The 13,192-nt window shown below is 31.6% G+C and overlaps 1 protein-coding gene across 2 annotated transcripts in view; it reads left to right on the top strand.

Annotated features, from left to right (window-relative positions):
* Nucleotides 1-12,784, top strand: part of SEC24A (SEC24 homolog A, COPII coat complex component) — a 57,725-nt gene extending 44,941 nt beyond the window's left edge. For both annotated transcript variants that reach the window (XM_036224288.1, XM_016137670.2), the window contains 7 exons: nt 1,428-1,538; nt 3,309-3,484; nt 5,394-5,531; nt 6,979-7,083; nt 7,402-7,494; nt 9,491-9,594; nt 9,858-12,784. In XM_036224288.1, the coding sequence (XP_036080181.1) occupies nt 1,428-1,538; nt 3,309-3,484; nt 5,394-5,531; nt 6,979-7,083; nt 7,402-7,494; nt 9,491-9,594; nt 9,858-9,972 (842 nt within the window). In that variant the 3' untranslated portion in view covers nt 9,973-12,784. The remainder of the gene's footprint in view (nt 1-1,427; nt 1,539-3,308; nt 3,485-5,393; nt 5,532-6,978; nt 7,084-7,401; nt 7,495-9,490; nt 9,595-9,857) is intronic.
* The last annotated feature ends 408 nt before the right edge of the window (nt 12,785-13,192 follow it).

The following is a 13,192-nucleotide window of genomic DNA, read 5'->3' as shown; positions in this document are numbered from 1 at the left end:
TTGTGTAAGCATAAGTTTTCATTTCACTTGGGTATATATATAGGAGACGGATTTTTGGGTTGTATGTTGAGTGTATGTTTAACTTATAAGAACCTGCCAGACTGTTTCCAAAGTGGCTGTACCATTTTGCATTCCCACCAGCAGCATATGAAAGTTCCAGCTGCTCTGCATTCTCACCAGCATCTGCTGTTTTCAGTGTGTAGTTTTTGTTTGTTTTTGGTTTGAGGTTTTTGTTTTGTTCTGTTTTTAGCCATTTAAAGTACGATGGTATCTCTTTTGGTTTTATGTTTCCCTGATAACTAATGTTGGATATCTTTTCATATACTTATTGTTAGAAGTTTAGTTTTTTTTAATGTTTTGTTTTTATGTAAAATGATTATAATATTTATTCATGTACACAAGTTTTTGTCATTTTTGATAATTTCCCTAAGATAGATTTCTAGAATTAGAAATATAGGGTGCAGAGATGAACTGTTTAAGAAAATCATGATATTTCCAGATTGCTATTGAGAAAGATTTTGCCAATTTATGGTTTAATAAAGTGTCCTTTTCATTTCAGACTCTGGTTTTGTATGGGTGTAGTTGTTGCCAATGAGATAGGCTAAACATCTTTTTTCTCTTAGTTAACCTTGTTTTTATCTAGAACAGAAACTCAAAAATAGTACCCTTTTTTTTACAGACAAAATTCTTCTTTTTAAAGTAATTTGTATGTGCTCAAAGGTATTTTCATTAGTCTTTATGTGTCAGTACAGGTTGTATTGTGGATATCATCTCTAATTTTTTCACTTGTTCTTTTTCTTTGGTGTTCAGGGTCTTGCTGATCAAAAATTTTTAAAAGGTTGACATGATGTTTCATATTTGATGGTTCTCAAAAGGTTTTGATTTTTGTTTTTGTATTTATTTGTTTTTGTTGTTGTGGGTATATTACCAAAGAGAAAATATTGTGACTGTTCGTTTCTTTTAAATATTTTTCTTAAAAAATAAAAAAACGTTTTTCCTGTGATTAAAGAGTAAAAAGTATAAGACTTCTCTGGATGTTAAATATCAAAACAAACTCTAGAACCCATGTTGGAGTAGTGTTGTCTTTATATATATATATATATATATATATATATATATGTATATTCAAAATTTTTATTTAAAAAAAGGTAACAAAAATGTTCAGAAAAGAGATTCTTTTTAAAAGTTAGCAAGTACCATCATTTGAATATGATCCCTGTTGTCTTTTCAGTAATAACTCGAATTTGCAGTAAATAAAAGAAATAAAACTTCAGAGTTTTCACATTAAAGTTTTGATAGTATCTCTACTTGCTACATAACCGTATTTGGTGCTAAATTGAAAAGAAGTGATTTTTTTCCAAGTGATTTTAATAGAACCTTTTAAAATATAGTTGTCTCTTACTATCATTTGTGTGCTTTCCTTAAAGGTGAAAGAAGAATTCGTGTTCATACTTTGTGCTTGCCAGTAGTTTCAACTCTGAATGAAGTCTTCCTTGGAGCTGATGTTCAAGCAATTTCAGGGTTATTGGCCAATATGGGTAAGAATTGTTATCATCTATTTTAAATATTTTGCAAGTAATAACATTAGAAAACTCCACACAGTTTTTTCTTTAAATAATTAACTTTAAGTGTTTCAGTGTTTTGGATCCCATGCATGCCTGCTAAGGAACTATTTGAATAAAGGATCTGCTGCAGATAGCCTTATTTTTTAATATTTAAACAGCTTTATTGAGATATATATACTGTATCACTTAACCCTTTTAAAGCATATAATTCTATTATATTTAGTATATTTATAGAGTTGTGTGGCCATCACCTCAATCTAATCTTAGAACATTTCTATCAGCCCAAAAAGAACCTCATCCCCATTGACAGTTGACTGCCCACTTCTTCCTCCTTTCCTCTTTGGCCTTAGACAACCACTACTAAACTGCTTTCTGTATCATAATCTACCTACTATGATCTTAAATAACCATCTTTATTTAATATTTAATATTAGTAGTTAGTAGCTTTTTTTAATGAGCTCTGTAAGTTTGATTACAAAAGAGCTTGTACTGTAAAGATTATTAGACTTGGAGTTCTGGAATTTGGGATTGAAAACCAGTTTACTATCACATGTAAGTTTGCAGCCTTTGCCAGATAACATGGGCTAACGAAAATTTTACTAATATCTTCATGTCTTTATTTCCATATCAGATAAAGTTGCCTTCTTGATTTTTTTTTTTTTTTTTTGGTCCTTTTCTCAAATAGAGCTTAACATCATTTCGGTTCTTGCCCTTTTTCTCCTTCAGGGACGAGTGCTAGGGGGTCTATTTGCTTCAAACTCAGTTTTATCTATAATTGGAGTATTTTACCCAATTTTCTTGAATTTCTTAATGGGAAATTTTTCTTTAATGGGGCTTGGTAAAGGGTCCAACCCCATGTTAGTGTCCTGTTGTTAAAAGTTAAAGATTGTGACTGAAGAAATTTGAGTTTCACTGCCTTTATTTTTTTTGTTGTTGAACTAATACTTTTGATAGCATATAATCATTATTTTTATTATTATCAACAACTGTATCTTTTCACAACAGTTTGCTTCACTGTTACTAAATTTGGTTGATCTCAATATGCACATTTTATCAAAATCTTTAAAATCAGAAATTTCTTAAATTTATGATGTCTTGGAGTTACTGTAGAGCAGGTAATAGTAGTCTTCATTCTTTCTCGCCTATGACAAATTTGGTCATAACAGTTAATGACATCATTAAGTGTATTTTTGGTACCACACGAATTGAGTTCAGTTGTAGTTTCAGAAGTTTTCAAAACAAGTACAGTGTTTTTAGTATTGAAAAAAATTTTATGAGTATGCAGAATGCATATAAACAGTGATGACATGATGGATGATGGAAATCATCTAAATAATTCTCTAAGAACTCTTTTAATAAATACAAAATAAAAATTCTTTGTCAAGAAAGCATGCATGTTTAATTACAGTTTTTCTTTCTCAGTAGTATACAAAATAAAATGATGGATTCAAATTAGTAACACCTCAGATTCTATGAAATAGTTTTCCATTTTACACATAAGGAAACTGAGGCTTATGAATGTTAATTGCCAAATTGTCATACAGCTAGGAATTAGCAGAGCAGCATTTCAACAGAGATTGGTTTGATTCTCCAAAATATGTGCTTTTAACTGCTGTTTGGCTGCTTGTGTATGTAATAAATTGGAGAGAGAACTTATATAATTAACAGACTTACTTTTTCTATTCTTAACATTGGGGTAGTTGTGTCTAATTTTTCTTTTGTCTCTATCCCCACTTCTGTTAGCTGTCGACAGGTCTATGACTGCCAGTCTGAGTGATGCTCGGGACGCCCTCGTGAATGCCGTCATAGACTCTCTTTCAGCTTATCGTTCTTCAGTCCTAAGTAACCACCAGCCTGGACTCATGGTTCCTTTTTCTTTGCGGCTTTTTCCACTCTTTGTGTTAGCTCTCCTTAAACAGGTAAGAGAATCAAACCCAAAAACTAACAGTGAAGATGTCAAAAAGCCCAAATTTTTATCCTGTGAACTCCCCTAAACATTGTGTGTGTGTGTGTGTGTGTGTGTGTGTGTGCGCGCGCCAGCTAAAATTTTTGAGAGCAGGGATAGAAACGCTTACTGGAATCTCATACAAAATACTGATTTAAAGCATGTCCCTGGTTTGTAAGAGATGCTAAATATTCACTGATATTTTCAAAGAGGCAAATGATAATCAGCTTTCTAGTTTTCCAAAACAAGAACTGTATATTTTGTTGCTGGACAAGAAGTCACTCTTCTTTTGGCCCTTTTCCTGCTCCCTGCAATATTTTAGCCACATTCTACTTCTTAATCTTAGATATACCTTCTCATACCTGTCTGCCTGTTTCCATGGCCTGCAATGCACCTTCTTATCCTTGTCTTTGAGCTCAAATGTTATCTCTCTGGAATTTGCCTTTCCTTTTATGGTCCTGTAGCTGTTTTTGCATTTATTTATTTATACTTTTTCGTTTGATACCTATTATTTGTCTCCCTTGCCTGCCCTTTGCCCCTACGACTGACTCTCCAAAAAACAAAGAAAAATTTATTTTTCCAGTGTCCAAAATATAATTCCCAAGCTTGTAGACTCAGGATAACGTTCCCTTATAATATTTTATTTAAAAGCTCATGTTAATAAATATTCTGGGGAATCATCCCAGATTCCAGAATTGATCAAGGACTGCTGGATCTTGTCGATTTGTATACTTTTCTGAAATCTGAGATCAACCCATCTGGTGTATGTCGTCTCTCCCTGTGAAAAGGGCAACCTGCTACACCCTATTAGGAATGGCTTTTGAATCTTCTTCTAGTTTCTCCACCTCCAATTATATGATTCCATTTTTGAATATAGTATAAATTTACAGAGATTACATAAATATTTAAATTTTAACATTTAAAAATCTAACTTCTTCCATCTTTAGCTCTTTCCATTGACATATCACATATTTATTATTCAATTCTCCCTTACTAGGATTTTTGTCTTTTTCCTTCATTTCAGCACCACAAACAGTTCCTAGTACATAGTAGGCACTCCGAAAATATTTTCTGAGTGAATAAATGGCACTTTTATTTCCCATACTGTTCTTTTTTCTTTTAGTGACTACCCACATACCAATTTAAAATATCTTAAGAGCCTTTTCTTTATAATCAATGCATTTGGTTTAAGGCATAATTTTATTACTGTTATCTCTCTGCCTCTTTCTATTTTTTTCCATTAATCGGAATGCTTAAAACTTTACCTGAAAACTTCATTATTCTCCATGAAGCTAATACACCAGTTAAAACTCACAATTACTTATTGACTCCAAGTAGTAGTCCTCATTTGTATTATTATTTTTCCTGGTTGACATGTAAACTTTGTTCCATTGTTTAATCTCTCTAAATGTGGGAGAAACAAGGATAGTTAACAGTTAAACCACCATTAATCATCACCTAACGTTTATAGAACATTTAGATCTTTGGTTCTTCATATGTGTATTTAGTTTGTCATCTGTGGTATATGTTTATTCTTGTGATGATGTTTGTTTTTACATCACTATTACTGTATGGTAGATAGAGTGTTTGATGGTATGGTAGATAGATCTATTTTACTGATAAGGAAACAGACTTCAGAGAGATCAAATGACTTTGCCATGGTTAGGTAGTTAATTTCTCAAAACTTTTAGGGGGAAATATGGCCGCAATTTAATAGATTTGTATGACTTCTTAAAAGATACTTTTCAAAGAATAACAGTAAATTTGCTAATTCTGTCAAAAGATGTTCTTTTAACAACTGATATTTGTAAAGTTTTATATGTATTTGTTAAATATCTTTTATTTTTGGATGGGGGATATTTTGTTTGTTTGTTTATTTACAGAAATCATTCCAGACTGGGACAAATGCACGTCTAGATGAACGCATTTTTGCTATGTGTCAAGTGAAAAACCAGCCCTTGATTTACCTTATGCTCACAACTCATCCCAGTTTGTATAGAATTGACAATCTCTCAGATGAGGTAAAATTGATTCTTTCTTTTTAGTATTTTTTACTTGAAGGTTTGTAAGCTTAATTATATTGGATCCATTGTAGAAATGAGGAAAGATTTGTGTTTTACAACTTTTTATGTATTGCTTTGCTAGTTGTGGGAAGAAATTTTGATTTTGGGAAGCTCCTTAAAATAGTACCTTTATTTAAGTTGCCTACGACAGATCTCTAGAGTAGATCTAAGTAAATGAAGAGATTGTCAGGTTGAGCAGAACAACCTATGATTTATTTGTTTAAATAAATTTATCCGAAAGGACTATCCTACGAGTGAAATTACATGAAACGTTGCAGGTCAGTGTTTAGTGTAATAGTGTTCTTGAATTAAAGAAAGTATATTTATCTAAGTTTTAACATTATTTGCCTTTGTTAGGAAATTTACCTGAGTTAAAGTCCCAAGCACAAAAGTGTTAAATCATAATCTTTCTTTCTAAAACTGTATCAAGTTAGGATATATATATGATGGAAGTAATATTTTGGTTAAAAACCTTTCAAAGTTTAAAGAATTTAAGATGTCTTACATATACAAAGAAGAAATTGCCTATGAAATTTTAGGTAAAAATTTTGCAAATGACAACTGCTAAAAACATTATTAGTTCCTATGACAGAAATAATAACTCAAGATTCTGTGTTTGAGAAGTTCAACTAATTGGGCTTACCTTTGTCCTCACATTAAAAAATGGCAAATTGACATAAAAATATAAACGTAATATATTTTATGTTTATAATATGAAAACCACCAGAAAGAAGAAAAAGAAATCAGTCATATTTTTACCCAAAGACAAGTACTAATAGCATATCAGTTTGTATTTATCAGAACTCTTGGTTGCAAGTAAGCTGAGGAAGGAAAGGGGACTCAAGAACAAACCACAGAAAAGGCTAGGGTAGAGCTAGACTCAATTGTAGCTCAGATTCAGACTTTCTTTGCATTGCCTCATTCTTTCAGTCTTCTCTGTAAGACTAGCCTCTGATAGCTTCTCTTCTTTACCACCAGAGAAAGATGAGTTTTCTTAGTTCACAATTATATTCAATTTCTGGCCTTAATAAATAAATGTGAAATTGGAGAGAACTATTTAAATCTCATTTGAATAGGCTTTTATTCCTCCCTCAGAATGTGCACATGAATCAAGCCATGCATTCAGCCATTATTTTTAACTACTAACTAAATTCCAGACTTTATTTGGATCTCACTGTTATTTATCTAAGATACATGGATATTGACTGCATTTATTGTATTAATTTTTAAAATAATCGTTAGAAGGTAATTTGGCTTTATTGACATTCACAGTAGCTTTGTTTAGATAAGTGATGTTTTTTAACTTTTATATTTAAATACGAATAATTACTTAAAAAAGTTTTCATTGATTGTGACTCTATATGACTTGTATCTAAAAGCTTTAATCTTCTGTTTAATTCCTCAGGGAGCTCTCAACATCAATGATCGCACCATACCTCAGCCACCTATTCTTCAGCTTTCAGTGGAGAAGCTGAGCAGGGATGGAGCTTTTCTCATGGATGCAGGCTCTGTGAGTAGTCTGATCCTTCCTTCTCTCTTCAGACTTCTGTACCTTCATTCCTCTTAGTACCTTTCTTCCTAAACAGATTATTTGCTATTTAATTTATATATTTTTGTATTAGCCAACTTCTCCCTCCATAGCTGCCTTTTAAACCAAGCATAACTACTATTTTGGTAAATAGTAGTTATTATTAGTTCAGTTGAAGGCTCTATAGTCTCACTAAACTTACTCATCATTTCGATTATTTAAAAGACCCTTAGTGGTAAAAGTGAGTCAACAGCTCACTTTTATGCTACAGTTCAAAATAATTTTCTCCCTGTCCTCCAGGTACTGATGCTTTGGGTTGGAAAAAATTGTGGACAGAATTTTCTTAGCCAAGTTCTAGGAGTTCAAAACTATGCATCAATTCCACAGACTATGGTAAGACTGTATTATTATAGTGATTGTAGTAGACTTAAAGGACATTTCAAATTTGGCAAAAACATAAATAGCCCATTTTGAAATCATAGCATAATACTAAAAGTTTTTCCAAAAAAAGCGTTCCCGTAGATTGTTTCTCTTTCAATCGAAAATAATGCATTTTATGTTTTAAAGGCATATTGTACTTTTTTTTTTGCATCATTGATTACTTTTATTAATATTTTTTAATTATAGTTGATGTACAATGTTATATTAGTTTCAGGTGTACAACATTGTGATTAGATATTTATATAACTTAAGAAGTGATCACCCTGATGACTTATCTGTTCTTTTGTGTCTGTGACAGTATACTATTTTACAGAGAAAATAATGAATTTAGTTGATGGCAAAAAAAATAAATTATAACTTGCTGCAACTGGCATTAGTGTTATGGCTATTTTTATTTTTTATGTTTTGTGTTTTGAGCATTTTGAGTATTTGAGTATTTGAGTATTTTCATTGTTCTTTGGCAGGATCCTTTAACTGCTGTTGGATTAAGAACAAAGCTAATTGCCACACAAGCAAATGACTTGTGATCATAGTCAGTTGGATTAGTATTGATTATTGGAGAAAACAGTAATAGACAGTCACAAGCACTGTGACCTTGGACAAGTAATTAACAGCCTCATTTGTAAACTAAGAATGCTATTGTGCATGGAGAAGCAACTGAAATAATCCATGAGAAAGCTTTTGTTAAAGTATATAGCATTTGGGTAGTTTTGAATTTTAGAGTCAGACAATTACAATGTAGGCTTTTGTAGTCCCTACTGTCAGTTTGTCACCAACTTTGGAATATGTGTTTATGTCAAGCATTTTCCCCACATTTATGGGTTTAATTTCATTCATGGAAACCATTAAGAGAATTTTATATTTAAAAGACAGATATATCAGGATTATAGCTAGGATTAGCACTAGCCTTCAGGCTTTGAGTAAAACTGGTTATTGAATGACTCATCATTTTAAGTAATGAAGAGATAAGAAATTGTCGTATTTGTAACTGCCCGAATGAATCAGTTAATTCTAGATGTCATAATAAAATGAAGAGAAGAGTTAGGACGTTTTGCTAGATCAGGGCTCAGCAAACTATGTCCAAGGGGCCCTGCCACCTGTTTTGTGAATAAAGTTTTATTAGAATACTCCCATGTCTATTCACTTATATATCTATGGCTACTTTAGTAGAACACGGCAGAGTTGAGTAGTTGCAACAGAGACCAAATGACCTGCAAGCCTAAAGTATTTACTATCTGGCCTTTTAAGAAGTTTGCCCACTCCTTACTAGAAAATTGTGATATGCAGAATCTCAAGCTCCTCCCCATACTTCCTAAATCAAAATCTGCAGTTCAGCAAGATCCCCATGTGATTCATTTACAATAGCCCCCCTTATCTATGGTTTGACTCTCTGTGGTTTCAGTTACCCACAATCAAATGTGGTCTGAAAATACTTTAAAATCCAGAAATAAACAATTTATAAGTTTTAAATTGTGTACTGTTTTTAGTAGTGTGATGAAATCCTGCACCATCCCACTCCATTGCCTGGAATGTGAATCTTCCCTTTTCCAGTGTATCCACACTGTCATGTGTCACCTGCCCATTAGTAGCTGTCTGAGTTATCAAACAGTCTGTCAGGGTATCAGAGGGCTTGTGTTCAAGTAGCCCATTTTTTTCTTAATGGTCCTAAACAGAAAGAGTAGTGATGCTGGCAATTCACATATGCCAAAGAGAAGCCATGAAGTGTTTTCTTTAAGTGAAAAGGTATGTATGTATAGGAAAAAAATATAGTATATATAGGGTTTGGTACTATCCATGGTTTTAGGCATTAACTGGGGGGAATCTTGGACTGTATCTCCCATGGATAAGGTGGGACTTACGGTACATGACAAAGTTTGAGAGTCATTATAGATGATACATTAGCTATATGAGTAGAATAAGTTGGATGTTGCTGGTTTTTGTTTAATAGACAGAACTTCCGGAACTTGATACACCAGAATCTGCCAGAACGATAGCTTTCATCTCTTGGCTTAGAGAGCAGAGACCATTTTTCCCAATATTTTATGTAATAAGGTGAGTTGAATTTTTCATTTATTAATAGTGAAACAATTTGGCCTTGCAAGGACCTGTTTTGAGTCAAAGATATGTGACCTTTTGCTTAAGCAAACCCTTTAGAAAAATATAGAAAAAAAAATTTTAAACAATACTAAATTATGCTTTACATCCAGTAATTAGTAAAATGTATGTCAAAAGACTTGTGACAAATCCACTGTTTATTTTACTGTTGTTGCATTTTATCTAACATATATAAATATATATATATTTTTTTCCCTAAGGGATGAGAATCCAATGAAAGCAAACTTCCTTCAAAACATGGTAGAAGACAGAACAGAATCTGCATTATCATATTATGAATTTCTTTTGCACATACAACAGCAAGTGAATAAATGAACAAATGAAGATATTTGACTTGGTTATTTCTAAGGAAAGTCACAATAATGCAGAACACCTGAGAATGTATCATACCTTCCTTTTCTATTAGGTTTGTGGACTGATGTGATGATTATATGTTCTCACTGTGATTTCAACAACCTATAGCAAATAAAGGACCACAGCAGAGAATCAAACATGCAACTCTGAAATACTGTATTTTTCAAATCAAAATATATCTACATATGATCGGATACCTTTTTTTCTTTGCCAATTATGTTTGAGTTGTTCTGGATTGAAATAAGATGAGACAATATTGCAGAGGCAAAGTACGTTTTGTAAAATAAAGACTTCTGTGTTTCAAATGTATATTTCTCATTTTTTCCTGAATTTTTGGCTGCTACGTTTAAAACCTCACAAGACTAAGTGTTGCAGGGAAGTTACCAATTTATTGATAATGATCCTTCTAAAATAAAAGTTACATAAGTAGTATATAGAAAAACTAGAATCCATCCCCCACATCTGTTTTATCTTATTTAAGGAAGAAAAAGGATCATGTTAACTAAAACTAGAGTAAACAAACTCTAGCTTGAGAAGAATATGAGATAATACAGTCAAGCTTTAACATCTGTCAGTATTCTCTATACTTGAAGAACAAAGTCACCTTGATTTGAAGTGAAAACTAAGTAGTTTTCTGATTTGACCGCAAAAGACTTGAACACACTATCGTATTCTGCAGTGAAAAGAATCTGAATTGTCTTCATTAAATATATTGGGACTGGCAATGATAATAGGGAGATGAAAAGCTAGTTATCTTGATCCTTCAAGTGGGATTTTTTTGGTACATTTCTGCTCTGTGATATGTAATCAAAGTGTTATATTGGTGAAATGAGGATAAATGAAAGAAATTAAAGTTTTCTTAAATGCTGTCTCAGTAACATTCTTCTAAGGATTTTAATAATTGAAAGCCACTCATAAGATGTTTATTCTTGGGTATTAAAACTTATTAAAGCATGAATGCTGCTGTTTGATTTGATGAATATTAAGATTACACAAATCCAGTATATTGAATTTATGAAAGAAACTTGAGTTCTGAACATTTTCAAGAGACTGTGTTTTTGATTCAGCCAGAGAAATATTATCGTCAATACCATTAAGTGAATTTTGTTTACAATTAGGTAAATTATACATCTGTATACGTGAAGTGCTGTGACGGAATATCTTTTAAAAGTTTTGCCCAATTTTCACAAATGCATCTTGTCTTGTATGAACTTCTTAAAGATGTTCTTGTGTAATACTTGATGAAAAGATTTTTATTTCTTTGCTTTAATGGGTTAGGAAAATGTGTTTACAATCTTGATCTCATATGATCATCATTGAAATAATAACTTTCAGGTTTACATCAATATGAGCTGACTTTAACTGAGTTGTTCTGGGATAGGGAAGAAGCAGATCCCAATATAGGATACACTACTGCTTGTCAGCTGGATCAGAATAATTGTGTTTTATAAAGATACCATCTCCCTTAAGCAGTGTTAAGGTTTATTTTCAGTATTCAAGTGGTACATTGAACTGGAAATATTCTTGAAAGCTGCTTCATTTATTAGGAAGCAATTTTCAAAGTATGGCTAATTTGCATTTCCCCCTCTTTTAAAGAAACAGTCATTATTATGCACTGATGTTTCTTAAAATAACAAATTCTCTTAATGTGAATTTTAAATGTTGATATTTGTAGGTCCTTTCTTAATAGTAGTAAAGAATCTTCCAGAGGGAAAAGTTTGTGCTTCTAGGGACAATAATCTTCCTTGTGCCTCACTTCATCCCTAAGTGGGTGTGACTCTCGTTATTACTACTTGTTTTATTAGAATATTTCACAAATTTACTTTTAAAATTTTACTTTAAAAATTATTTTAGATATTGTGTAATGTGCAATCCAGAATTATTTTATAATAACCAGGTCATTAAAAAAACCATAACTTTAGGATTCACAATATTTGTTCTCTGGATAATGAGGGAATGAGTGAACCTTTTGGAGATACTGATATTAAGCAATTATTTTTTGCAATATTGAACGTGTTTTTTTAGCTTGATTTTTTTTTTTTTTTTTTTGCAGCAGGGCACTACCTGCTATCTCATCTTTATTACTTTTTTATGTAAAGCAACTAATATTTACACTTATTTTTTTTTATTGTAGTTGTAAATTATGAAAGATCCTTGAATTTTCTACAGATCTACAAATACTAAAGTAACAGACAAGGGCAATCTTGGTATTTAAATCTGAGCATGGCAGTTCTACCATAAAAAGTACTCTATTTTTCTAATTTCTAGGATTTTTAAAATAACATTTATGTAAGTGACATATTAATATTCACTCAAGTTCTACCATTGATTTTAGTTTGCATATATTTTGTTTTAATTTAATGTATTGAGTCTAATAGACTGTTTTACAATAATTAGAATAAAAGATTTATTTCTTCTAATCAAAGATGCATAACAGCTATTATCTAGGGGACCACCAAATGTGATTTCAAGATTTTGTTAACTATTACAAATATAATCCTTATATGGAAATTTTAATTTTGTAAAGTAGTGTATAATATTGTAACATTAAATTCTTGTTCTCAAATTCAAATATGTATTGATTTTCAACGTGCTGTTAAATCTTGCTACTCTGAAATGTTAGAGACAAGATTTGTCTTCCTTTCTACAGTTTGTAATTTTCACTGTTTTATTCCTGTAAAAGAAAAATCATTTGTAACCCATGAAAAATACTTGTTTCAACTGTGCTAACTTAACAATTTGGCTATTCAATAAAGTTAATTGAAAGAACATACATATAGTGACTAGTTATTTAAAGTGATATGAATAACTTGCCAATCACTGAGTAAGTGCATCCAGGCTGTCAGTGGTAAACTATTGCTGAAGATGTTTTAAATCTAAGTTGGTGTCTAAGAGTTTACAAACCGAATTCTTGATGCTCACTTCTTAAAGCTAGCTGGGTTTAAAATTCTAGATGAAAAGTTTTGTCCTAAATATGTTTAACATACTACTTGTCTTCTGGACCCTTTTGTTATTGATAAAATGCATAATAATGTTATCTTTTAAGATTTTTCTTTTATCCTTATTCTATAGTTTTACTACTCTGAGTTTATTGTTAATCCTGTTCATTTTTCATAGCACTGTTTAATCCAAAAATCCTTGTCCATCTTCAATTGTGGAAAATTCTCAACTACTTTATATG

Source organism: Rousettus aegyptiacus, unplaced genomic scaffold (genome assembly GCF_014176215.1).
Source record: "Rousettus aegyptiacus isolate mRouAeg1 unplaced genomic scaffold, mRouAeg1.p scaffold_m13_p_7, whole genome shotgun sequence".
NCBI lineage: Eukaryota > Metazoa > Chordata > Mammalia > Chiroptera > Pteropodidae > Rousettus > Rousettus aegyptiacus.
The sequence above is the reverse complement of the archived record's forward strand: the minus strand, read 5'-3'. Positions and strand labels throughout refer to the sequence as shown.